This window comes from Dermacentor andersoni, chromosome 4 (assembly GCF_023375885.2).
Source record: "Dermacentor andersoni chromosome 4, qqDerAnde1_hic_scaffold, whole genome shotgun sequence".
NCBI classification, from domain to species: Eukaryota; Metazoa; Arthropoda; class Arachnida; order Ixodida; family Ixodidae; genus Dermacentor; species Dermacentor andersoni.
The window spans coordinates 49,863,459-49,890,688 of NC_092817.1; the positions used below are offsets into that span (position 1 = coordinate 49,863,459).

Consider the following 27,230-nt stretch of genomic DNA (forward strand, 5'->3'; position numbering starts at 1 on the left):
TGATAGGCAAGCAAGCATGGTTGATCACGACCGGGCAAAGAGTAGATAAACCATGATTATCAGCATTACTCAGAAGGATGAGTCGACATAGCCCGGGCAAAAGTAATTCAATGACCATCGGCTAGCCATCGGCCATCAACTAGCAACGATAATCGACAATAGTCACCGGTCAATCCCAATGGCCACTCATAAATAAATTAGGAGAAAAAACGAAGAGATGCTAGCCAGTGTAAATACCGGCTGGCTACCCTGTGCCGTGTAAAGTGATAGAAGGGATGAAACATAAAGAAGAAATAAATGCACTCATATCTAAAACCGGTTAACTGCAGGATTCCAGGTGTCAGCTAATTACGATATCAATATCCAAGGCATTGTCCACGAATCTTCCCATTGACAGTAACAACTTACACGCGTGACATATTTATCACTTCTGCGAGACCCACCGGTCCCTGTGGTTCAGTTTGGTCAGGAATTCCGGCAGGCTGCTTCGGAATGTTCTACAAGTGAATTTTGTTGGCAACAAAAAAGCCCCATACACGAGATCGACACATGCCACACTTTCTTTATATCTGAACACATCAAGAACATGTGCCTACAGCAAACTATGCGCAAAATCGCAATAGCCAATAGTTTTCTTGGCTAACTTGACTGTCAGAAATGCATGATCGGAAGTTTTATGTGGTCATGAATGCACTGCTGCCACAGCGTGGACAAAAAAAAAAAAGAGGTCTATATAGGTGGCTCGGGTGGGAGATGACTTTGTCGTATCATTCAGAGATCTTTAATGCCTCGGACGCGTCGCAATCTTAACCACGCATTCCGCAGAGAGATTTACGGTCACGTGTCCGTTGGCATATAAAAGGTTTAGGAGTAAGGTTTCTTCGTCTCTTTTCGTAAATTCCTAGAAAAAAAATTTCACCTTCGATTTTCCTGCACTCTTTAATCAAATAACACTGCGCCAACCGAGAGCGTTTATAACTTAAGTGACACCGACATGTAGAAACTAGTCAAGGAGAAACCGAGGCAACTTATGAGTGCTCCGATATATATATATATATATATATATATATATATATATATATATATATATATATATATATATATATATATATATATAGTTTTATGTGCCTTTTAAGTGCTTTACGAAATTATGAAAAATAACACTTTGCAAAGCTAACTATAACGATCGGTATTCTGCTGGCAGTCTACTTACGGCGGATCTCCAAGGGTATACGTGATCGCTTATTCATTATAAACATATTGCCGAAGTCGTACATGCAATGTATTATTTCTTAATGTTTTCTCGTTTGATACCATCCTAAACGCAAAGGCACCGTGGTCAAGTTATGCAACATATACGTCTTCATTTAAGAAAACTTCACCCAGACACTCAGCCTTGGAATGTTCAGGTATACAGTGCAAGAGAAACGTTGCTGCCATTAGTAAAACGTATATACGAAAGACTTGACACTTATGCGTTTTGGTAGGAAATCGCAGGCGTGTTGCATAAACCCCGGCTTTTTTTTTTTTCCTGAAAATGACTTCGCTCGATTGAGTGTGCCGCCTACCGGCGAAGAGCGTTTCTCGCGACCTTAGTAAGACCACCTTGAAATGGGCGGCTAGAATCAGAAGATACCGCAAGCTCCGCTATCCGCCTCCGCTCTCCGGAATGGCAGTGTTCGCTAAGTCGTTATTGCAGCACGACGTTGAGATTGCAAGAAAGTGGCCTTTCCGTAACTTATTCTCTCGGCGCCTCCAGCTGAAATCACGCTTGACACCACCCTGACAATTTTACTATCTTCCGCGTTACCTAACTGCAGAAAACTTTTGACTTTTTTAAAGCTAGATGCGCACAATGCGCACAAACAATCGCACACGAATACCTCGTATCGTTTGTGAGCGCATTAACTTCTCTGGTCAGTTTATGATGACGGTAGATACGGCGCGAACCAATATGAGATGCAGTCCCGTCGTCGCGTTTCGAAAAAAAAAAAAAAAAACACACAACGACACGGAAGGCACCACCGTGCGTAATTCACTCATGTGCCGATGTACTGTCAGAGCCGGTCGTATAGCTGACCCATGGCAAAACTCATTACTGCGCAGACGGCGAGATCCAGGCACACAAGCTGGCGTTTTCACGCGTGCGCGCACTGTCTATTCGTGTCCGTGTTTACAGTGAAAGCCAGACTACACAGGAAGACACCCCGTCTATATTTGTAATTTACCCGCCGTGGCGTCGTATAGTACGTGGCTTTGGCACTGCACTGCTAAGTCCGCCCGAGGCCGCGGGATCAAATAGCGACCGCGACGGCCTCATTTCTATGGGGACGAAATGCAAAACGCCCGTGTACTGGGCATTGGGCGCGTGTTGAATCAACCCACGTGGTTAAAATTAAGCCGGAGTACCCCCCGTACGGCGTAGCTCATAATGGCATCGTGCTTTTGGCACGTGAAACAAAAAATTAATATTTTTTATATATGTCATTTCTTACTTGTATGCCGCCTAAACTTAGATCTGATTCAACTAGGACATCTGACTATCTTTGCCGAGGACCACAGGGCTGCCGTCTATTCTTGCGTGTTCTCGCAGCTCGAGAGAGACAGAGAGTGAGAGAGAGAGAGAGAGGCAAAGGAAAGACAGAGAGGTTAACCAGAGATTATCTCCGGTTGGCTACCCTGTACTGGGGGAGCGGCAAAGGGATGCGATAGGTTAGAGAGAAAAAAAGAATAAAAAAAGTGAAAGAAAAAAGATAATTAAACACACACACAAACACACACACACAAACACGCGCGCGCGCGGCTCGAGAAGCGCGTTACAAGCTCGATTGCAGCATTTCATTTTGGATTGTGCTATAATATAGCCAAAGCAACGGCCTGTAACGCACAGTTGTTAAATGCTATCCAGTGGTAATAGTTCCGAGTGAGTGAACCAAGTGATAATAGTTCGTGGGTGGCCGTCAAGTTGGCGGTCTGAGTTACGCTCCTCGTCAGCCGAAGCTTGCTGTATGATCTCCTGCAAAGCTTCGCGCTTTCAATAAGGGCTAGAGAAATAACGGCGAAAGGCTCAAAGAACGGAGTACGGAAACATAAAAGATGTTGAACTCTTCCTGCATCCCCGTGAGACACCGCTGACAAAAAAAAAAAGGAAAACGTTTGGGCGAGTGCTTTCTAATTCGAATAAGTGCGAACGAGCGCCGAGTGCTTCGAGATGAGCTGTATAGTTCGTTATATCCAGCCGCTCGGAACACGACGGCGTGTCCTTGAGAAGCTATCTTACAGCGAGGATGCGAAAAGTTGTCGGTTTCACCTTGGGCAGAGACCGGGAACGCACTGTCAGAGGTCATACGTAGCACGTGTCTCACTGCTACCCGTCAAGATTGCAAATGATCATCGCTTTATTTTTTTTTGCAAACTTGCAAGCTCGAAAGCGTTGATCACATATTCACTTGGCTGTAGAGTCACGCTTCTTCTGCTACATACAATACGAATAAAGATTCATTCATTCATTCATTCATTCATTCATTCATTCATTCATTCATTCATTCATTCATTCATTCATCGCAACGCCAACGGTGGGCATCGACAAGATATACGATCGGCAACGAAAGGCACACTACGTCGCCTCGATCAGGGGGGCAATGTGCGAAGATATATAAGAATCCTCAACCCTTCCTCGCTGACAGCCAAGGCAACAACAATAATCGTCGAACGCGAAACGAAAAGGCGCTCCTTCTGGAGAGACTCGAGCCGGACAGTCCAGAAGGATTTGATCGCCAACGAAATTTCACTCGGAGGATGCAAATGTCCCCGCGTGCGCACCTATACAGCTCGAGGGAGGAGAGATGTCAAGCGAAGAAACGCTCCAAAGAAGCGCGTGCTCTCGCTCCCACCGGCACGCGAGCGGAGTCTTTTCCTGAAACGCGGATCGATCCGCTCCGCTCCCCGGGCTCGGATCGATGGCGGCTTCGCGACGGGCCCGCGCCGTGCGCGCTCTGCCGCGGAGATCCGCATCCCAGCAGCCCCGCCGAGGCCGCACCTCGCAACAACGCCGCCGCCGCCGCCAGCGCCGGCGCGCCGGGAGCGTCAACGACGAACTCGAGGTCTCAGTCCCCGGCCGGCGAAGCAGCCGCGGAGTGCCCGCAAGGAGCACCCCCATCCGCCATTCTTGCGTCGACGACGCTGTACGCTCCTCGGCTCAGCTGGTCGCAGCCGCCGCAGCCGCCGCATCTAGACACTGCAGCTTCAGAATGCGTACGCTCCAGGAAGACGTGTGTTCTCCTTGCTCTGAGGTTCGTCACTGACGGCGTCTTCTTTGACGGACGCACGGACGGACAGGCAGGCAAGCAGCTACTGGGAGCTCTTCAACGCATCGTGCACCGTCATCGTCGTTACCGAGGGAGAGGTGGGCTCGTGATAACCGTGCACGGTTGTTGGCAGCGTTGCCGAATTCGAATTCAAAAAACTATTCGTTCCACTGAACTTAGCCTCACAACTTTTCGTGGACAGCCGCGGACCGTTCGCTATTCACTTCCTTTGTTTTTCTCTGCGCGTATAAGCACAACTCGATTCTCGAACAAGTTGCGCTGCGTTTGGGAGCGTCACTGTACCCACTGCCCCAGAAGTTGTTTATTGCCGTTGCATTTGGCGGTTTACTAAGGAACCTTCTCAGACGGGCGCATTGACCCTCTAAGGCGTGTATGGCCCGAGTGTGGCAAGGCATTCTCCCTACGACTGGCGGTGAGGGCGGCTATAATAATCGCCTGTGCTGGCCTTGTTTCAAACTGTGTTCGTACAATTTCGAAGCGTTACTAACAAGTTCGAGACAATTGATTGAATCATATTCAACCTGGCATCTAAGGGCTGAGCAACCGCGAACTGTCGGGCAGTCGTGCTTTAGTGTCTGCGTGTTTGCTAGAGCCACTGCATTTGCGTGACATATTGCGCTTCACCTGCAAGCGCCACAATGTCGCATCGTCAACGAGGCCGCACGTTTTGCTTGTAGCGAACGACCGAAGAAGCAACTTCAATGAAAGTACCGCTTGGGCGCTACGACCCAACGTCGCTATCATTGCGCGGAGGACACCGGCTAAGGGTAGCTAGGTGGGTCGACATTCGGAACGGTAAAGTAGAGCGAAAGAAGACCTGGACGTATGGTTGCATAAGGCACACGCCAGGAGCTCATTCGACTCGCGCGCACACACACACTGAAGCGAAGTTGGTTAGTTAGCCGCCTGTGTGGGTCTTACGTCTTGCTTCCCCACGTGTCGTTCGCGCTGCTTCACCATTCCTGACTAAGACCGCTCGGAAAGATGTGTAGCTCCGTGACTTCCGTTTTTGGGATGAGCCGTTGCGGACGAACGCTTTACTTTTCTCTTGCTTCTTTTTTACTGGGTGAGCATTGGGAGTGCCAAAGTACCCGCCGCGGTTGCTCAGTGGCTGTGGTGTTGGGCTGCTGAGCACGAGGTCGCGGGATCGAATCCCGGCCACGGCGGCCGCATTTCGATGGGGGCGAAATGCGAAAACATCCGTGTACTTCGATTTAGGTGCACGTTAAAGAGCCCCAGGTGGTCGAAATTTCCGGAGTCCTCCACTACGGCGTGCCTCATAATCAGAAAGTGGTTTTAGCACGTAAAACCCCATAATTTAATTTAGTGCCAAAGTGAAAAGAAGTGGATGTGTGCGATGTGTGGGAAGCCGGCCACGGTGTGGTGTCCCTTGCAAATTGTACCAAAATTTAAAGAGACACTAAAGGCAACTATTACGTCGAGCTAGGTTGAAAGATTATGCTTCCAGCTGTAATAACGAATTGTTCATTTATAATAAAAACAGAGCTTTTATGAGCGAGAAAATGAGGAGAATAGAAAATCAGAGGCGCGCCATCTGTTGACGACTGTGGTACCTCTTACGTGTCGCGTCAGCACCTATGATTCACGGAGAGCGGAAGCGATCCGCCACTGCGAATGATATCGCTTTTCTCTGTTTATAACGGCCGAGACGGCAACGTGTGGCAATTGACTGCCCTGCCAGCTCAGGCAGTGGAGACTCAAGTGACCGACCGTAACTGGTAACCTGAAACCAAGCAGAGTCCCGGAGTGACTCACGAAAGCTAAACACCTACATCCGCCAAGCACTACGCTTCGTATAACGAGCTAAATAAAGAGCCTGCACCTGCAAAAGACACAACAATGGCATAGAGATGACGTCCAGTCCTCCGCTTTGGCGCGGGCAGTTCGAATTGAGAAGCAGCAGCGGGACATTCAACGTCAATGTCCTAGGCATAAAATCGATATATTGGCATGCAGAAAACGATGAAAGACTCCTAGACGGATACTCGGTCCATCTAGTTCGACTTTATACTTTCCTTTAGTGTCCCTTTAAAAATATGCTAGTACCAAGTACCACCTAGCTGGACGGAACCAAGGTAATGTTTAGGCAGTCAATATTTTGTATTTCGCCTAATTGCATAATTAATAATTATTAATAAATAACTTCTCACATATCGTAATCAGAGCATTCTTGTCAATCATAAAACTGTACGCCACCATGAAAAATTCCCAATCCATCTTTCTGTTGTACTATACCAGGCCAAGAGGTTCACCAGGATCCCAATTTGCCTGTACCATTCCACTCCGCATGAATACAAAGACGTACGCAATGATGCGCAGAGGACGTGTTCCTCTGGCCACAGTCATGCATATATCGAAGCCCGATCAGAGTATTACGTTGACGTCAGCTTCTAGCAGGAAACCATTATTCGTGGGAAACCATTATTCGTGGGAAACCATTATCCGTAGGAAACCATTATATGAACTGCATTGAAACACGTATTCGCTACAGCACAAGACGCAAAGTACGCCTCGCAGCTCACGGATTTATACGAGATGCATACCTTTAATGGTTCATGCAACCGTGAGGGAATAAAATGCTCTTCATTGTACATGGGCCATAATTAGGCCTCATTAGACTCGCACATATGGGCTACACGAATGTTTTTTCTAAGACTGAAAGAAGCTCGTAAGAGCACGCGAAATGTTTCCGCGCAACTGGTCGCGCGGCAATTGTTCCGTGTTTTGCGGGCTTTATTTAACGCCTGAAAAAAGAAACATTTATGTAGCACGTATTGAGCAACAGAAACATGGATCGGAAATTTTTCATGGTGGCCTACAATTTTCTTATTGACAACTTTGCTCTGACTATAATATTTGAGACGTAAATAATAATTAATAACTAATACTGTAATAAGGCAAAAAAAAAGTGACTTCCTCAAAGCGACCGCAAACAACATTACTTTGGTACTGCCCAGCTGCATATATACTCTTCTTTTTTTTTTTTTTAATTTGGCACAAGTTACGCGGGACACCCGGTATGGTTCGTGAGCCTCATTTCCCTATATGTTTCTTGCTCGTGCGCTCTTTGAATATTTGTAATCTGCAATCGAACGCTAAGCTTAGGTTTCAACCTACGCTTATCGAGGGCATATATAAAACCGCTCTTCCTATAGCACACGTTTTCGCCATAACCCGAAGTCTGCGAAATAATTTGTGGGAAGCGTGCATGCATACAACTTAGCCAAGCATGAATATGCGAAGAAAATAAACATTTGTGTTCCTGAAAATAGTCATCACCCGCCACTTTGTGTGTGTGTGTGGGGGGGCAATTATGAAATTATATAAAGGTCAAGAGGCAACGCCAGCCTCCAATTCCCTGTCCTGTTTCCCATGTTAAAGCAGTTTCCGGGGAATTTCTCTTGGTGCCAGGTAATATATCCATGGGCCAATAGGCAGACAGGGCTCAACGGGGCTTGACTGGAGAAGTTGGAAGTAGTAGGCCTCCTACTTATGCCCAATTTTTTTTTAACTGCTGTTTTGCAATGGGGGGGGGGCCTCACATTGCTGATCTGTAACCATGCCATCCCGCATCAGCACACGCTCCAAAAGCTTTCGCATTCTACCCTAATCATGTTTAGTTTAATTTCACCGGTACATTTACGAAGCCTTTCTTGAAGCCTACAGTGCACGTACTGCAGAAGAGAACGAGAGAAAGAGAAAAGGAAAGAGGAAAGGCGGAGGGCTTTATAAGGACAAACTATAAGAATTATAAACAACGTACATCTTTTGCTAGCGCGTTCTCGCTGCCTCCCGCCACAAATATTTAGCGTTTCACGGTCAAGGTATAAGTTTCCGTTGCGTATGCGTTCCACAGACAGGTGAACACTGGCAGCATATCCCGCCGGTCACTTTTCAATACACGGCAACGGAAACGCGCAAAATCATAGTTCAACGTGCACGCCCGCTGGGCCTCGACCAGACCTACGTGTATTTTCTTCTTCGGCATGACCTTTTGATTATTTGACGTAAGGGCGTCAATACTCTAAATCGCGTTCTAACGAAACATATAATGCTTTCTACGACATGTGCGCGGCAGCCACGAAGGCTGCAAGTTTTTCAAGGTCAACGTGTATCCAGTTCAACGAGTACTCTTCCGTTTAAGCGAAGCTCTTTGAACGTAACGGCAATTAGACCGGTTAGGCCAATGATTCCGGTAAACAAAAAGCGCGTCTTGCGAAGAACGAAAAAAATGAAAGGAGGAAAAGTAAAAAAAGAAACAAAGCCCTTACGCAGAAGTGAAAGGAGTGCGACGTTTACGATTCTACCACAAGGCGAGACCGCTGGCTTTTGGCCAACAGCGAAAAACGGGACAGCAAAACGAATTAACATAAGGAAGCAAGCGGCGTCATTTACAAGGCTGTACCTAACCTCGGGACTGAGCATAAATAAGTTCCACGGAGATCACCGCGATTCCCATGACGTCATCGCCCTAATTGAAATGCGCGAGTCCACTCCTCCGCTATACGTATATATGCGCTTATCGGCGCAGCGGCCCCGAAAACATTTCAACAAACCAATTCACTTTTTCCCCAATTGAATAGTAGAATTTCCCGACCCAGGCCGTTTGAAAAGCGCTTCTGCTTGGTTCCTTGCACAAAAGCACGTTATTCAATCACTTCTTTTTTTTCTTTCATATAGTTGAGAAACGTTCCATCTGTAAAACAGTTACACTCCGCAAACACTCGCGCGGTTATCTTTTTATTTTATATTGTGTATTATTTCGCGCCAGTGTTTGTGGACGAAACCGAACACACACGCGTTGGTATATATAATGTATCCTTCGAGGTATAGAGCAATGAAGCCGGATAGCAAACAACAAATTCTGGACATTAAACGTGCTACGATATTACGCTTGATTCGGCCCTGGTTACCCGGAAGTTGCTCAAATGCATGCAAATACATTATGTCACAAATTGTATAATTTTGGCGGCCGCTTGCACGGTTGCATCATACGTATTCAAGCTCAGAATGCCAATAATGTTACTCGTACACATTATGGCTTTTTTTTAGACGTGAAAAATGGCGACAACGCGAGCCGCAGTGATGTTTTCATAAAGGTTTAGAGGTCGAACAACGATGTAACACCCGTTTCCTTCTAAGCTGATGGCTTCGAAGGTAATGCCTGTCGCCAGGGCCGCGAGGTGAAGTATACGTTTATCGAAAAGAAGGAATGGGTATCGAAATTTCAAATGCGTTGCCCTCAGTAATCTGATGTTCGTTGACAACGCAGCGATTTAAAAAAAAGAACGGATAAGAGCATGCAAAAGCGTGGCGCGAATTCGATACGGCGTGGAACGCGGTACGGAACAAAGTCGGTGTGGCATTACAACCTACTAATGCGCAGAACGACGAAATAAACTATAGAAAAATGTCGTAAACAGGCGCTACTTAATTGCGTGTCACAGGGGATAAGCTGGCGTCATTAAGGTCCAACTCCAAGACGCACTTGAATCAATCATAATAATAATAAAAAAAACAATTTGTAGCACCAAGAGAACCTTGCGTGAGTGGCGAGAAGTGGCTTCAGCACACATGTTCGCGAAAACGCGTAAACCATAGACAACTTCGATAGCGCCTATTGTAAGGAACAGCCAACGCGCGGCCTGACAAATAAGAATCGTAAAACTCTCAGGGCGACAATAAACGTACCACCATTTGCATCTGTCTGGCTTTATTATATCTATATACATAGGGAGAACGCCGACTGCTCGGAACGCCTGGCAGGTGCAGAGCCGAACACTTTGACAGTGATGCCCGGACAATGTTGGCCCCCTCACAACGGCCGGATATCACTCCGCATCATCGCCGGAGGTGCGGCAGTTCGTGGTCGAGGTTGCGCCGGGCGAACGCGCCCCGACCCAATAGAAGAACGATCGGCGACGCGCGCTCCGTGCGAAGCAGCCGTTGCATGCAAAGCACGCGACTTCGGTCGGGAGATGGGATGCATCGACGAAGCCCTCTGTTCTCTGGCATGGATCCCTCACGCACTTTTGTGTCGCCATGCGCAGAACGTAAGGAAGAGAGGAGGACGTCTCCAACTGATCCTGGACACCGAACCGACGCCCGCGGAAACGGCACTTCGCTGCCATACGTGAGTGAAATTTCGTGACGCGTGATTTGTGTGCGATTCTGTTTGCGATATACTGCCACGTTCATCGCTGTTAACGGCGAAAAAATAAGCAGTTGTGGATCACGAAATAAAGTCAACGTTCAGCAGTTGTTAAACTACGAGGTTTTACGTGCCAAAACTACGATCTGATTATGAGGCGCGCCGTATTTAACGTGCCCCTAAATCTAAGTACACGGGTGTTTTCGCATTTCGCCCCAGAAGTTGTTGCTACATATATATATATATATATATATATAACGAGAAAACGTTCAGGTATCTCTTTTTCGAATCAGCCGGTATATAATTACTGCGTGAAAGTGTGATTGTGTGCCCATTTAGTCTGTAACACAAGGCCAAGGTAATTTCAGGCGAAAAATAATCTCCTATTAAGATGCATATCGAAAGAGCAATACGGTGGCTTATTTACAAACTGAACATGTGTATTTAAAAGCATCTTAGGCGCGATAGCTGTTGCGAGAGCAAGCTGAGTAACTAATTCACCAGGTTTCCTTGAAGGGGTTCAAAAGAAGGCCAGAGCCTTCATTTGAATCTTATTCCAGAGGTGCATAGTGCTTCGTCTGTACAGATGTTCAAGCGAAATTTGAAAAAGGGGTCAACTCGTGCAAGAGAACCGAACAGTATGACGAAACCTGTCACAATGTCATCTGATGCAAGATAAAATATGCTGGGGACAGTCGCCTTATTCAAACACGTCAAGTTACAATAACTTCATCTGTCGGGTAAACAAGTAGGTTCTAATAGATGAAAGACTCGCACATACGGGCTACATAAATGTCTTTTCTAAGCCTGAAAGAAACCCGTAAGAGCACGCGAAAAGTGCCGCCGACGCACCACGCCAGATCTTACAAAAGCAAGCATTGAATAACGCATAGGCGCCAACCTTTGCAAAGCACACACAAGGTATTTATTCGTGAATAAATGTCTCGTAACGAAGTGATGCAAGGAGTTGCAATGAAATCGTGATGCTGTGTTAAAAATCTGTAAGAAATCGAGACATATTTTACATAAACGAAGCATTCTTACTTTCATTACGTTGCATAGGAACACCTCACTTGACGATGCAGTAATATAATGTGAGAACACTAGTTCTAATACATCTGCCATGTCACGTCCTGAGATATTCGTTTCGCGCAGTGTTCACACTAAAGTGCTAATGCGCCAACGTGCAGAAAGGCGTGTGCGCGCCTTAGTGCACGAGTATGAGTAGACGCGAGTACACTGTAAAATAATTTACACCCTACAAAGTGAAAAAGGGTGTAAATGTGTCTATAACTCACATCCTTAGGGTGTCCATTATATAGATAACACCCTAAGGGTGTGAGTTATAGACACATTTACACCCTTTTTCACTTTTAGGGTGTAAATTATTTTACAGGCGCATTTAGTGCAAGAGTTGCTTTTTTTGTTCAAGCGAGCCATATCTCTCTGGGTAGGCGGTGAATCTAATAAAGACCTCGCTTGCACTTCCACGAGCGCTGTGTTTTGTGGCCTGACACTCATGAGGGACCTCATTCGGATCTTATAAGTAACATTCGTGAACTTTTGGAAGGCTGCAGCTGTATTCTTGCCGTGTCGCAGCGAATATCTAACACGTTCAAGCAGAAAAAAATGAGGTCAACGTCTTACATATGAAGGGACCAACATCCACTTAAATACATATAGAGCAAAAGGTCCTGGAAGTGTCAGAGGCAGCAGAATTGCACCCGCGGCTTTAGCTTACTGGGCTATGGCATTGCTCTGCTGAGCTCCAAGTTGGGGGTTCGATCCATGGGCGCGGTGGCTACATTTAGGTGGGGCAAATTGCAAGAAAAGGTCGTGTAGATTTATGTGCCCGCTAAAGAAACTCAGGTGGCAAAAATTAGTCCGGGGTCCCCCACTACGCCGTGCCTCATATCAGATCGTGGGTTTACAACGAATAACCCGGAAACTTAATTTTGAACACAGCAAAAATATAAGCATGCATTCCGCATTAACGTTTCATGGGTCGGCGTGTTTAGCGAAAGCGTGTTCTCGCTATGCAGGTCCTGAGGAGAGCGCATGATGCGTCGGGCCTTCGCACTGACCACTGCTCTGGGCGCCCTGTGTTTCCTGTTCCTATCGCGCTACACGACCGTGCTGCCCTGGCTCAGCTGGTGGAAGTCGGCGCGCTCGGAAGAAGACGAGGACCTCGAGGCCAGCGGCTACCTGATCCGCACTCCAGAGTGCCACATCCCCGCATGGGACCCGTTCGACCCCAGCGTGGCCCACCTGTACCGCAAGGTGGCCGACTTCGTGTGCCCCGGTAAACCCACCTTCCTACGCGTGCGTCCCAACGCAGTGCTGGTCGCGGACGACGCTCTCCTCTGGCGTTACTACAAGCTCAAGCGCTCGCAGGTCAAGTGCACCTACAGGGAGGTCTTCAGGAACCCCAAAGCCCCGGCGCACGTGGCCGACGATCGCTACAACCTGAGCGCTCCGAGGCAGCTGACCTTCGACCAGCCCCTGAAGGTGCACCACGCCATCGTCAACTGCTTCCACAACCACCAGGAGGTGCTCGTGCAACACGTGCCCCTCGTGCCGGTGTCGCCGGAGCTGGAGCGCAGGCTCGAGCGACTCCAAGAGACCTCCGGGAATTCGGAGGCGGCGAGGTTGAACGTGCTCATGGTGGGAGTGGACTCGATATCCAACCTCAACTTCGAAAGGCACATGCCGAGGACCAAGGCGTTCCTGAAGGACGTTCTTGGTGCCGTGCAGCTTCACGGTTACACCAAGATCGGCGACAACACGTTCCCGAACATAGTGGCGCTGCTGACGGGACATTTCCTGGAGTACTATTGGAACGAAAGCCTCTCCAGGTTCACTTTCGACGGGTTGGACTTCGTGTGGAAAGATTTCGCCAAGAGGGGGTACCGCTCGCTGTTCGCCGAAGACGCGCCTAGCATAGCCACTTTCAACTACCTCAAACACGGTTTCGCGAAACCGCCTGCCGACTACTACTTGAGACCGCTGTGCCTGGCCACGGAGAACTCGGCCGTGCGCTCCAAAGCGGGCCGTCACTGCTGGGGCTCCAAGATGGAGATGGAGGTCGTGTTCGACTACCTCGCCGACTTCGTCGAGGCGTGCGAGTCGCGCCCCCACTTCGGCTTCGCGTTCGTGGCTCGCCTCACTCACGACAGCCTCAACAACGCCGGATACGCCGACGCGCCCTCGGTGCGCCTCCTCGAGCGCCTGCACGGCAGCGGCGCGCTCAAGAACACGCTGCTCGTGTTCTTCAGCGACCACGGCTTGCGCTTCGGACCCATACGCTCGACGTACGTGGGCAAGCTCGAAGAGCGCATGCCCATCATGTTCCTCGCTTTCCCAGAAGCCTTTGCGCAGCAGTACCCGACCGCGGTGTCGCGGCTGCGGACGAACACCCGGCGTCTGACGACGCCGTTCGACGTGCACGCCACGCTGCAGCACCTGGCTTCGTTCGCGCCGGACCGTCCCCACCGGACGATGCATGGCGTCAGCCTGTTCCACGAGGTCGCGTTCAACCGAAGCTGCGACGACGCGTACATCTTTCCGCACTGGTGCACCTGTCAGAACAGGACGGTGGTGTCCGTCAACGATCCCGGTGTGATCAACGCGTCGCACGCGTTGGTGAGTGCCGTCAACTCCCAGCTGGAGCCCAGGGCCGAACTGTGCAGCCCGCTCGCGCTCGACAAGGTCATCGACGCCACGGTGTCGCAGCCCAACGACAAAGTGCTCCGCTTCGTGCGCCACTACCACGACGTGATCGGCCGCGGAGTGCAGCTTGGAAAGAAAGTGACCGCACCGCTCGATTACATGGTGACGGTGATGGTGAAACCCAGCAACGCACTGCTGGAGGCGACGATCCGCTACTACGAGCCTACGGAACAGTACGTTGTGCTCGGTGACGTGAGCAGGTTGAACAGGTACGGCAGTCAGGGGGAGTGCATATCCGACGCGGTAATGCGCAAGTTCTGCTACTGCAGGACGCACCTGAAAGCCACTAGGGGACCGGGATGAGGAACATTTTTGTGGAGAAGCATCGGTTCTAAGCAGTAATAACGAGGCCTATGGACGGGACCTCGTGTATTGTATAGCATGTACGTTGCGACACCTTTCAGCAACGCACGCATTCGCTTTTTCGTATGGCGAGTGTGCAAACAATCTCTGGGGCCATGAATGATGAGGGGGGGTAGAGTGAGAGTATCACTGATGGATACAAGACTCCCGTGTGTAAAGCGCGTCAACTTAACGGCGTTTCCGAAGACAAGCCAAAGATGAACATTTTACCTTTTGTAGGCAGGAACCACTGTTGCAGTGTGCTTCGAAGGTGTATCGAAATTTACTTTTATTTGTTTATTACCATAGCCGTCTCAGAGAATAGGCAAACGTGTAGACATAACATATGGAGGTTATGTAATTCCAGAAAGCCACAGAACGATAGCTATATCAACTAAAAGACGGTGCGAAACTGGGTTAGTACGTGCAAATTAATAGCAAGATGCACCGACATGCCACCAACGAAGTTTAATAATTGTTTTGGGTGCCACATTCCGTGTTTGTTCGTATTAAAAGAACACCGATCAGAAGCTAAATAGCGACACTGCCAGATCCAGCGCATTCCTACCTGCTTTATTATTCACATATTTATCACCATGATCTACAGTCATAAGTGCAGGTTCCAGCCCGTACAGGTATAGTATACAGATCTGGGCATTGTCTGTGATACGCACAAAAAAAAAAAAAAAAAAACATGGGCTAGTATAGTCGACAGTATGTTCAGAGAGTAGCTCATGAATAGGATCATTTGTTATCTGAATAAAGAATTGAATAGGTAAATAAACGTATTTGAGCAAAGGTCGCCGACACGGCTCTGTTGTTCCGAGTCACCAATGAACGAGCTTTTCACGCGAAGAAACTGAACTCTGAAGGCCTTCTGCACCATCAAGAGAGCATTAATTGTCTTCCAATAAAATGAGACCATCACAGAAAAGTAGTCGATTTGATGATTCATTACATATTCTTATGGGACCTAAATGTCTTCAAAGAGCAACAAACATAAAGCTGACAGTATATATTGGCAAAAATAGGATGGGTTATAAGTCTTTAGCTCTGCCCTTTCCGGCACAACTGCGGTAATAGCTTCCCTAAGTCCCATGCAAACGCATCAAGCACGATAATTGGTATACCAATTATACGTTATTGTTACATCGTCTTTAGAGTATACTCTAAAGACGATGTAACAACAACGGGCGAGAAAAAATAAACATCTGTCATACGGGCAGTCTTCGTGACAGAACCAGTCACCGTCAAGTCGTGTCAGTAAGCACACATATACTCTGCCTAACAAAAAAAGATATCTTGCATACACCATCCACATAATAGTATATTGTCAGCTCGCAGGCATCTCCAAAGGTTCCATACCTATTGGTAACATAGCGCATAATGTTCAATGAATTCTTTCATTAAGTTGATTTTCTTCGATTTAGCCATTCGCTATGTAGGCATCGAATGTACGCTTAATCTTGGCCAATCCTCCAGAATTAGTATGTGCCGATGTGACACAAGACGTACAAAATCCTTAAATATAACTAGACATGCGTCGTACTTCGCTGGCAGCCTTCGAGGTAGAGTGACACTCGCCTTATCACCCTTCTTTCCTCGACAAGTATCATACATCACATTCATCTTCGTGACGTCTATGCTTACTGGCGTCAGATTGTGCATCCGCATGATTTTGTGCGAGTGGTTGTAGTGCATGAACACAATTGCGTGAGGTTAAACTTGTGACTCTTGTGGGGGATCAACAAACATTACATGAGGTTGCATGCTGTACAGTATGAAAGTAAACACAATTTTACACACCGCCCTCAGTTGTATAGGATTTAACACACACCATTTGGCCAAACCATCGCCTCACATGGAATGCAGCATGCATGTGTATTGACTATGCATATTTATTTTCGTGAAAGAACGCAGTGACAAGAGTCTGAAAAACTAATTTCATCTAGCGTATTTAGGTAGGCCCATAGCCACTCAGTCACCACACCTGTTAATGCCTTCGTATATATCGTGTTTGGCGTTGTTTATGTGATACTAATATCATAATGCATATACTATTATAACGGTGGTTAGACCTTCTTGTTTTTTTTTTTTTGCAACACCGTTTTCATTGAGTGCTCACATTGCGGAGGTTCATGAAAGTACCTAGAAACATCTGTTTATGCATGATCCATAAATGTCGCTCGGGCACTTATTTGACTTATCGCCATTGTGATCGGGTGTACAAGTATGCGGAACGAGCCTTCACCTTGTGCCTGGTAATGCGCTTCATGCGTTTGTTTACGGTGGCTAGACATGACCATCGCGACTTCTGTGTTCTCCAGAAGGTGGTATCGGGAATGCCTTTTTTTTTTCCGAAGGTATCACTTTATGATACCCTAATTCTATTGCATTGCGTGTTACAGTTTCCCTATAGCTACCCTTATAAATGTATGAAGGGGAATTTCACAGCTTTTCTGTACGACGTATATTGAAGGCTATAGAAAGGTATCAGAATATGTATAGAATGTCATTAATAACTTTTGGTAGGGTAAATTGCAATGTTAGAGATTGTGACGTCCTAGCGATTAATTCCAGCCGAAAGGTTTCATGCTTTCAATTGGGGGAATTGGCCGTTGTGCCCATGGCCACTGCGGCACTGGTGCTTCGTGTACAAGATTTCTGCGCAGTTCGTAAAACCACAGGAGAGATGCAGCTACCTGGTTAACTATATGTAAAAGCTCGACTCCCATTTGCAAGGAAGTTTTTAGCGCAAGTTATATCTACCGACCCTTTGAGAAAAACCCAGACCTAACGCAAATTGCTTGTGGTATGGAACATTCACGCGTATTATGCTGTCAAAAACAAGCGACCATTAAGCCAAACAATTGCAAACGAGGAGTGTTGTTGCTCCGTGGACCAAAGTTAATACTTCGAGGCCAGAGAAAATTCCCTCCGCGTTTATATTCAGGAACGAAAACAAACATAAAGCGTGTGACAAGTTTTAAGTGGCCCGTCTTATATATCAACAGCTGTGATAGCAGAACTGCTGTGAACAATACACTAAGAGGCACATTTTACTCCGCCTTATGTGCAAAAAAGCTTATTGTCTTCCACAACGGTAGTAAAAGTAAAACTTTACCGCTTCGCTATAGCGTATGTTGATGGTGGTGTTCCTTAACAATGAAAGTTTCTTCTAACAATCGCGAGCAACTGGAAACGCAATCAAGCCGGTGAAGTTTCCAGGCGCATACGCCTGTTTTGTGATTTCTTTTTCTTGAAAACACGAGAACGCATTACCGTCACTAAATCAGTTGCTGCCTTGGCATCTTTGTACTCGTTTTGTGAAAGGCACTGCCTAAAACCAAGCTTGCAGTAGGACGCTCGGACTGAATAAGACAAGGCTGAGTCGACTCCAGCAGGAGTCTTCCTGTTTTGTCTTGCAATGAAACAATCTTGGATACTCCCATTTCGATACCTGGCCCGACGTTCGCTTATACGCGAAACGTTGTGGTACTTTAGAAACAGTGGACTAAACTCACGTTGTTCAATCCGCTTTGCGTGCGAAAGAACTCAGTGCGTATGCAGTATCGTTGACTAATGCTGCATTGCAACGCTAAGCCTATTGAACCCGCTGTTTCTGAATCTTCCTGCCAGGCCTCGGGAAGAGAAGACATGCTGCTTTTGTGTGAAAAGAAAAGTTTAGTTCGGCAGATCGAAACGTGTCCTGCTTTTCCTTTCGACTGAATATTGCTAGGATGTAATGAAAAAATATACAGGAGGAAGTTCTCGAATTCCTGTGCCACTCTTCGACTTTTGCTAGCATCAAATTAGAGGATTATCGATAGTGGGAACACGGCTATCTCTTTTCGGATTTTTACTTACTATTGCTAAATTCCTTCTTTTCCAAAATGACAAACATTGTCATTAGAATAACCATCTCTAAAAAAATCAATTTACGTAACTTTTCAATGAGTCATACTCGTACGGCAGGGGCTCTCAAGCAAGTTGCGTTGCTGACTACGCGACCCCGCTGTCAGTTTACACCACCGCAACTTCTATAGCTTACTTCCAACGTGGAGCCGTTAAAACGCAACACGAGAAAGAAAAATTATGGATTAATTAATGGCTATACGAGCTCTGAAAAACAGTTATGTATACGGAAGAAGCATACGCAGGGTAACATTTATTTTACAATTATTGATAACTACGTTTCAAAGCTAAATTTGCCTATCCGACGCAGGATGTCTTGCTGGCTGATTCTGAGGAGGAGGAGGAGGAGGAGGAGGTGGTGGAGCAGGAAAAACTTTATTTGCTCTAATTGGTTAGAAATTAGCGGTAGCAGATGTGGTCGGCCGTCTTCACAGTCTTCTTCCCCATCTGCGCAGGGTCGACGCCCCTATTCCAGGGCAACACTGCAGGTGGCTACTCGGTGAGCGTGCCTTACTAGTCCATGCTGGACTTTCGGGTCGCTGCTGGAGAGCACCCTCTCCCCCTGCTCCGCACTCGGGTCTTATATTCGAAGGAATTGTTGATGGTGAATGCATCCCCACGTAATGTGATATAAGGTGGGCTTGGCGGCGTCCCAGGGGCAAATGTCTCTATACTGGGCGAGAAACATTTTGCTTAGTGTGCTTAGATTTGGATATGTTCCTGTTTGCAGCCTCCTTCAAGAGGTTGCTTCATGCTGATTTAGGCTGTTGTGGGTAGGATGGTATTTGATTCGGACCCCCTTATAGTAATTCAGAATGTCAGAGTAGGTTGGGTTGACTGGTATGGTTTCCTCAGGGCCGGTGCTTGTGGCCGCTCGGTGTGCGTGCTTTCGAGCTGCCTTGTCCGCCCTTAGGTTCCCTTCTATTCCAGCGTGTTGTTGTTGTTGGCCCTGCAGGAGCGGAGGATGTGAAGCGCTCTGCGTCCTATTCTGCCGTTCATGTAATTCCGACACGTAGCTTGCGAGTCGGTGAGTATCGCTAAGGACCTTTCGGATCGGTAGCCCTCCACTGCCGCTAGAGCTACGGCTATTTCCTCAGCTTCCGTTACCGAGCAGTCCTTCATTGACGCGCTGCTTATCTCTTTGTAGTCCGGGCTTATTACTATCGCAGCTGTCTTTACCATGTTTGTTCCTCTTTGCTTGGCGTATACTGCAGCATCTGTGTATACTGTTGTGTTTTTTGTGGCCAGGTACTTTTCGACGTATTTTGCCCTTGCGTCCCTTCGTGCCGTGTGGAGGTTTGGGTTCATGTTTTTGGGTAGGGGGCTAACAGTGTATGTTTTCCGATTTTCACCTGTTTCCTTCTGTTCTTTGGGTTTCTTTGATTTATTCCGCGAAGCCTAGCCTTATTAGCAGTTCCTTTCCCGTTTTGGTCTGCTGGAGTCTCATGAGCTGTGCGATACTTTGGGCTTCTTTTATTTCTTCGAAGGTGTTGCTTAAACCAAGTGCCATTAGTTTCTCTGTCGAAGTATTGCTCGGCAGGAGAAGGGCTGTTTTGTACGCTTTGCGTAAAATTGTGTCCGCTTCTTGTATTTCCTGCTTGGTGCAGTTGAAGTACGGGTCGCTGATTCTGAACAGGCTGCCATATGACGGCCTAATGTATCCGAAAACAAATATCCGAATAAGGTATCCGAAAAAAAAAAACTAAAGCTAAAGAAAGTAATATCAAGGTCTGAACGAAAGATGAAAGATGTAATTAAATGATGCATGACGTTTATTGATGTTTATTTTCAGTTTATTTATGACGTTTATTTTTCCGACTTGCGTTGGTTAGCATTGGTTGTCACTGGTTAGTGAAAATTGGTTAGCTTAAATGGTAGAGCAACTTCCCCGGATAGTCCTTGGTGCCGGTTATCATCCCCGAGCCAGAATAAATTTTGCTCCAAATTCGAAGCTTTCTTTTTCGTGAACCTGTACGGTTTTTCCCTTTGTATAGCTTCATACTACTGTTGGGTGGATTCCCTCTTTTCATGAATCTTCCGCCACCATGAAGGTTTCGGCTGAACTAATTTGCCCTTAAAAGAAGTTGTGAGGCGGGCGGTGGAAGTTCGCGTAGACGGGCCGTCTACCTTTACCAAGTCTTAGTGGTTGCAAAACACATCCGTCGTACGTTATGCATTAAAACACGTTGTGGGGCTAGTTGGCGCATAGCTTTCAATAGGTGAAGCGCCAATAGAGACGGCACACAAGAAGCAATACAGACAGGACAAGGCGTTGACAAGGCAAGTTGACATAAAATAACAAAAAAGGAGGCATGTCTAGCACACGGCTCTCAAGCGCATGCTGCAATGGCTCTGCTCTCAGTTTAGTTAAACGTTAACAAAGGGGAAAGAAAAACACGCGTTATGTTAAACTGCTTACCAACAGTGGCGATTATCCAGTATACTATTATAGATATATGCCGGTATATGTAAACGCACCATAGGTATAGCATAACGATAAAAAAAAGAAACAGACACACTGGGTAGTTAAGCACTCCTACGCGTCCCGGTTTGCTCCCGAGCCGCGCACCTTGCGAGTAGCTTGGACTTTCCCGGAATGGCGCTGATGTTTACTTCTCCGTCGGTTAAAGGTAACGCGTAAGGAGTCGACGTGTGCCTAACCTGTTTCCTTCATTTTCCCCATGTGAACCGTTCCAGAACAGACATCAAAGTTTGGTAACACAAATATTTTACGGTGAATATGCTCACCCCTTGTATGTCACGGGAAACCTGACCTCAAGGGGACCGAGGGCGCTGCGCGAGACACAATACGCTTGATGTTGAGATACAATAGACAGACACGCTGCGCCGCACCTGGCGTCGGTGCTCTTAAATTAGCAGAAGGTAGCTATTCAAGGACGATGCGCATTAGGCGTGGCACGCCACGCGAAACCACCTCCCGAGAACAGTTTCACTTTTATTGTATTTTTTTTTTCAATCGTTTAATTTCTTTTCTACATGCTTCCTTTATAACTATACGCCACATAACGTAAGTCATTCGTTTAAACACACAAAGAAACGGGGAAGAGATTGCATAAACGCCAAACACAGGTCCTCCTGGAGTGCCGAGTCGGAGAAAGACAAACTCGACGTGCGGAGAAATAACTGCAACCAATATGAGAGAGCATTGTGCTCGCAGCGTCTACAAGCCGGCCACGTGGAGCCGACTCGCGGTGATGAAGAAGTTGTTAGACGCCACAAAAGCACTGACGGGGCGACCGTATATACTGTACTGCCCCCCCCCCCCCCCCCCCCCCTCCGCCTCGCGCCCGCATATCAACGCAATAAACACTCCACGAGTGTCTCCCTCCCCAATGCGCCGACCTCCGCACGTGCGCCTCACGAAGCGGCGAACGTGACCTACCGTAAAGAGGCGGCTGGCTGCCAGGCCACGCTATTCGAACACACGTCACGCGCATTCCCGACACGTCTCGTAGGTTCCCCCCGTCTTGCCGAATAAAGTCCGTCAATGGCCTCGGAAGGAAAGGGACCCGTTCCGCATGCTGTCGCCAGTAACACTATACACGTAAATTCGCGCGTTTGGAAGAAAATGTCTCGTTACCTTTGTTATTCGTTTACGTTTTAACACACGTGGTAGGCGAGTTGTTCCCCGAACGTTTCTTGAGTACTGAAAGCTGCTGCTGATAGTTTCCGTCGTAACCGTATATTTGCCCGCCAAGTGTTTATCTTTTTTTGGGGCGCAAAACGACTTTGAGTTCGCTCAAGGGGGACTCTTACTTTTACCGCGTATAACGAGAACTTGTTATAGCATTATCGCTTCTACATTTGCAACCGTACTACCCACGCTGCTTACTTTGGGATTGTTGCGTAGAAGAAAGAAGCCACTACTCGGTCATGCATCTGTCGCGTGCGCAGGTGGCGCCACTGTCGCGTCACGTATGGCGTAATTGGAGCTAAATTTAGCCTCGCATGCAGCGTTCAGTGAGGCGTGCCTCGGCGGTGCGTTTGTCCATCCGAGAAAGAATGCCCGCGTTTCAGAGCGCTCACTACGGCCACAATGGGTATTATCCACAAAGCTCTAACTGGTGCTCACCGAGAATTATAAGGTCCACATATTCAGGGTGTCGAACTGAAGCGGAACTGAACCGACAACTGGAACTGAACCGTTATTTTCAGCGGAACCGTAACTGATCCGAACCGTTATTTTCCCGCCATCTTGGAACCCAACCTGAGCCAGAACCTATTGGAGGAACCGTTGCGAACTGGTTCGAAAAGCGGTTCAAAAGGCACTGTGGACGCTCTGCGAGGACGCGTCAGGTTTGGAAACTCGGACAAAGGCGTGTGGCCCGACGATGTTTCGTTTGACAATGACGGTGAAAGAAATAGAGGAAGAACGCTCTCCGTTGAAACTACAGACCAGTGCGTACGCGATAAAGAAGTAAATATTTTTATTTAGAACTCCGGCAAATTTCCAGTGCGGCACAAGTTTTCTCTACTTGGTACAGACACTTGGATGATACCAGGTCATTGGTGTAGTTTGATGTAACTACGAATAAGACAACTGAACTAGGAGAAACACAACCTCGGTAGCTGCTTTCTGGATGCAGTGTATACCAGCGCCATAACGCAATTCGTCTGCACCAACTAATTCATCAAGCTACAAAATTGCGCAAAAGCCCGCAATGTAACAGGCACGTTCATTCAAAAACTTACGCAAAAAAAAAATGTGACAGCTTCTAAGTTTCAGCCATTTCAAATAACGAAACTTGAATGGGCGCGTCGTTAGATTGCGGTTCAAGGCTGTATAGAACAAAACATCCTTTGTAAAGGCAAATCCCGTCACACATGCCTGTATCTTTTTGAAATTTTCATATAATAGTTCCTCACTGCAGATGCCTCAACCTCAACAAACAATGTGCGCGTCATCGTAAGGCAGCTTACGGGGCAAACTAAATGGGATGAGTCTGTTTTCAACGCACTAGACACTTGAGGAGGGGGGGGGGGGGGGGGGCGTTATGCTGATATGCGAGGTTTTATGAAGAAAGGGCCTATGAGTGGAAAAAACATCGCCAGCCAATGGTATAATGTGGTGGATGATGTGGTCAATGACAAATGGTGAATGCATAGATGTAGCGTGGTTGTGAAGAGGCCTGAAGACTGTCTCTGAAAAGTGAGCAAAGTATATACGTGTTAAAATAATGACAGTGCCTGGCGAGTTTATTAACGGACATGAAATATATGGCTTAAATTTATGGTATGCTGAAAAGTGTAAATGTCAGTAGCACTACTGTCGCGTCAAGGCCCTTAATCGCAAGAGCCGGGGGCACGTGCTCTACGAAGCTCTGCTATCACAGCAGACGTCTCCCGTGGGGGGATGTGCTATGAATCTTGTGGGCTAATTACATGCAACATCACTTCATTTAGAAAATTTAAAACAGCTTTGGCACTGAAAACCAGCTCTGTAACAAGAAATATTGCTGGATGGAGAGGAGTATGCTGTTGGTAAGCTGCAGGAAAGTGCTTTCCTTGCTCAACTTCTGCCTCCCAGCACTCCGGCAAGGCATGGAGCACGGTCAGCCGCTCGCTACATCTACCACAAATGAGAAGTTCACTGCCAGTCAAAAGGTAAGAGTGGGTACCGTATGTGCGCCCTATTCTCAATCGATAAAACAGGACATCAGTTCTTCGCGTCTTTGCTATCGACGGCCAATTATCTAAATGCGGCTTGATTAAATGGAGCTTATTCAAGGTTTATTTGTCCCAAATGTATTGCCGAACATTTCTGAGTTTTTTGGTAAAAATGGCTTCAAGCCTGTAGCAGGGATAGCTACAGAAGAGTTATCTGTTGTTATGGACGTAGCAATTTCTCCTGCAAGCGTATTACCTGCAATGCATCTATGGTCGGGCACCCAACATAAAACGACCAGCGGGTTAGATGCATTCATACTGCACAGAAACGAAAATAGATCACTAGCTACAGGATATCTTTTCTAGGTTTCGCAAAGACATTAAAGCTTTGACAACAATTTGGGACGGGGTGGGGTTTACATCAAATCATAGTACGCCTCCGCGCCTTAGTTAACGGTGCATTCAATTTTATTCGAGATACGAGGCCTGTCTCAAGTGTTCGCTCATGTACATTAGAAGCTATTTCAGAAATTTTCAGCTACGTCCTAATGCGGTCACCTCCAAAATACTTCCCATCGGACAAAACACATTGGTGCTATTTCTTAACGATAAATATGAAACTGCGTGAAACAGAGTATGCGTTGTGCTGCATTCGGAGAACCGAAAGCGTTTTCAGGTCAAATATACGAACCCACGCTGAGAGTTCCCAAATCACTAAATGCGACAGATATGATTTCTAAGCACTTTTACATTTCATCATCTAGTTTGACTCGTTTCTTTATTCGACAGGAAGCATTGCTTTAATAGCTCCACCATTGGCAGCCCCCATGCAGTTCTGCAATGTTGCCAGACTGTACTGAAAAGGACATTCATTATATCGTGCTTAACTAAATGTTGGAAGTCACCTGGAACACATAAGATCACTGTCGATGTTCTGCGAAGGTTCTAGCACATAAAATGTGTTTTAGTGCGCATTATAAACAACATTATCGCAGCACAGGCATAGTTCCAGGTGGCTTAAAGCATGCCTTTGTCATTCCACTTTATAATAATGGTGCTAAAAACAGAATTGAAGACAACCGTGCAATATCAATACTTCCAATAATTAATATTATTAATAATATAATAAATAAAAAAACAAATTCAAATAGCCATGCTTGGATTTCTTAACATACATAATGTATTCTCCTGAAACAAGGTTTGCTTTATAAGCGGTAGCGGTACTCAATCAGCACTTGGTGTAGTTTGTGGAGCTTTAAACTCCGAAACTGAAAACACCGAATTCGCATGTGCACTTTTTTTTATGTGTCAGAAGCATTTGACATGCTTGGTTACGGCGTACTATGAAACATTGTATACTGTTACGGGTTCAGTGCACATTTATTATCCATTATTACGAATTCATTATATGGTCGATCACAAACTGTTACGCTGGCGCTAATTCATATAGTCATTAATATAACACTATAGCCATCACATCTATATAGCTTAACAATGGCGTACCTCAGTGCTATACACTGGCTTCTCTATTCTTTAACTTGTACATAAATGATTTAGCTAATAACATTTCACCTTGGTAAGTGTTACAATATGCGTACAACACTCTACTTATATTTAGGCAAAAATTTAATTGTGAAGATGATATCGCTAACCTACAATACGATTTACAAGTTGTAAGGTGGTTTTACAGTAGTTTGATTAGTGTAGATAGCAGTAAGACGAAGGTGATATGTTTTCGTAACCTTTTTGAACGAACTCGTATCATTGTTTCGTTTATTCTACGCCTACCTAGTTGTCGCAGTTGTGCCTCTCTACCTATCTAAACTGTATATTCCCAAAAGAAGACAAAATTGGGCGAGTTGGCGCTCATTCATGGTAACGGGCAGAACAAACGACGAGGGCAAGGAAAGAATAACACAGGACAAACGCTAATCATGTGTTATTCTTCTGTGAAGTACTCAAAATTTCTTTTTTAGACGCTGGTATGTCCTGGAACAGCCGCCTGGAACTATACTTGCTTGAAATTGGAAAAAAAAAAATGGTTTGCCCTTTGTCCTTCATTCAGTCACTGTGTCGTCCGTTACGAATTCGAAGGCGGATAGCACACCCTTTCGCATACACTGTGCGGTGGTTTGGTAACTCTTGCTTTTATTTTCGTTCGAATACATGAAGAAATAAGGTTGGCTGCTCTACAAAGTATCTTAAGGTCTGTTACTGTGCATATGGTCTGCACAAGGACCGTGACCAGAGTGTATTTTCATACCCGAATATGCCTAACATTTATCTGTTGTTTAAAGCCACGACTGTTGTAAAGTACACCTGCACAAAGGAGTTAGTCTTGCTTTAAAGCCTGACCGAGGGCTCCGTCCACTCAGGGTGTTGTTCCTCGTGTGCACACCATGTACAGGAAGTGTATTCACGAACATTACATTCCGTTTCCTTTTTTGAGATTTTTTTATTGCCGCCGGCGTAGCCGTGAGGTTCCGTATATATTTAGGTATATGTATGCCATGTGCAACGCCATACTATATGACATGCGTTACATGCGAGTTACATCACCACACCATTCTATCACTAAAATTGCTCATACTAGGTCTTACATTCCCGGCAAAATTATTCCTGATAGTTTTCTATAATGGCAGCCCACAAGCTAATTTCATGAAAAAAAAAAGAACACCAAGATTGCGTGGCTCTTATCTTAAACCTTCTCAGACATAAATATTAAAAGTGCGAAACAATAACGAAACTGAAACCTGAAAATTAAGCAATTTTATTGGCGCGGCTGTTCACAACCTCCTGGATCGGCCCAGGATAGAGGTTTGAAACATACCGAATACGGAAAAGTGCTGGTAAAGTCGCCAAAAAAGACGTTGGCTTTAAATAATAAACATAAATGAAATTGTCCGATGGCAGGATTCAAAGAGAGGGCCCCAAGCACAACAGCTTGTTTTTTTACTTAGATTACGTTTACTTCAATTCATACTGCCACCACAGCTACGAGTCTTACACTTCCTGTAATATTCTAACGCGTTGCGATCGCATTCATTGCTTCGCGCTTATGGTGAAACTGTGATATTTCAATGATTTGCCTGTAGAGACGCTCTCCGTGAATGGAC

General features: G+C 46.4%; 1 protein-coding gene across 2 annotated transcripts; it reads left to right on the forward strand.

Moving 5' to 3' along the window:
* Positions 1 to 3,864: 3,864 nt before the first annotated feature.
* Positions 3,865 to 15,505, forward strand: LOC126537120 (uncharacterized). 2 transcript variants are annotated; one of them, XM_050184268.3, is made up of 3 exons: positions 3,865 to 4,405; positions 10,400 to 10,482; positions 12,543 to 15,505. In XM_050184268.3, the coding sequence occupies exon 3, from the start codon at positions 12,559 to 12,561 to the stop codon at positions 14,530 to 14,532; it is 1,974 nt and encodes a 657-aa protein (XP_050040225.2). In that variant the 5' UTR covers positions 3,865 to 4,405; positions 10,400 to 10,482; positions 12,543 to 12,558; the 3' UTR covers positions 14,533 to 15,505. The 2 variants fall into 2 exon arrangements, with proteins under 2 accessions (XP_050040225.2, XP_050040224.2); XM_050184267.3 differs by lacking the exon at positions 3,865 to 4,405 and having other exon boundaries at positions 7,863 to 10,482.
* The last annotated feature ends 11,725 nt before the right edge of the window (positions 15,506 to 27,230 follow it).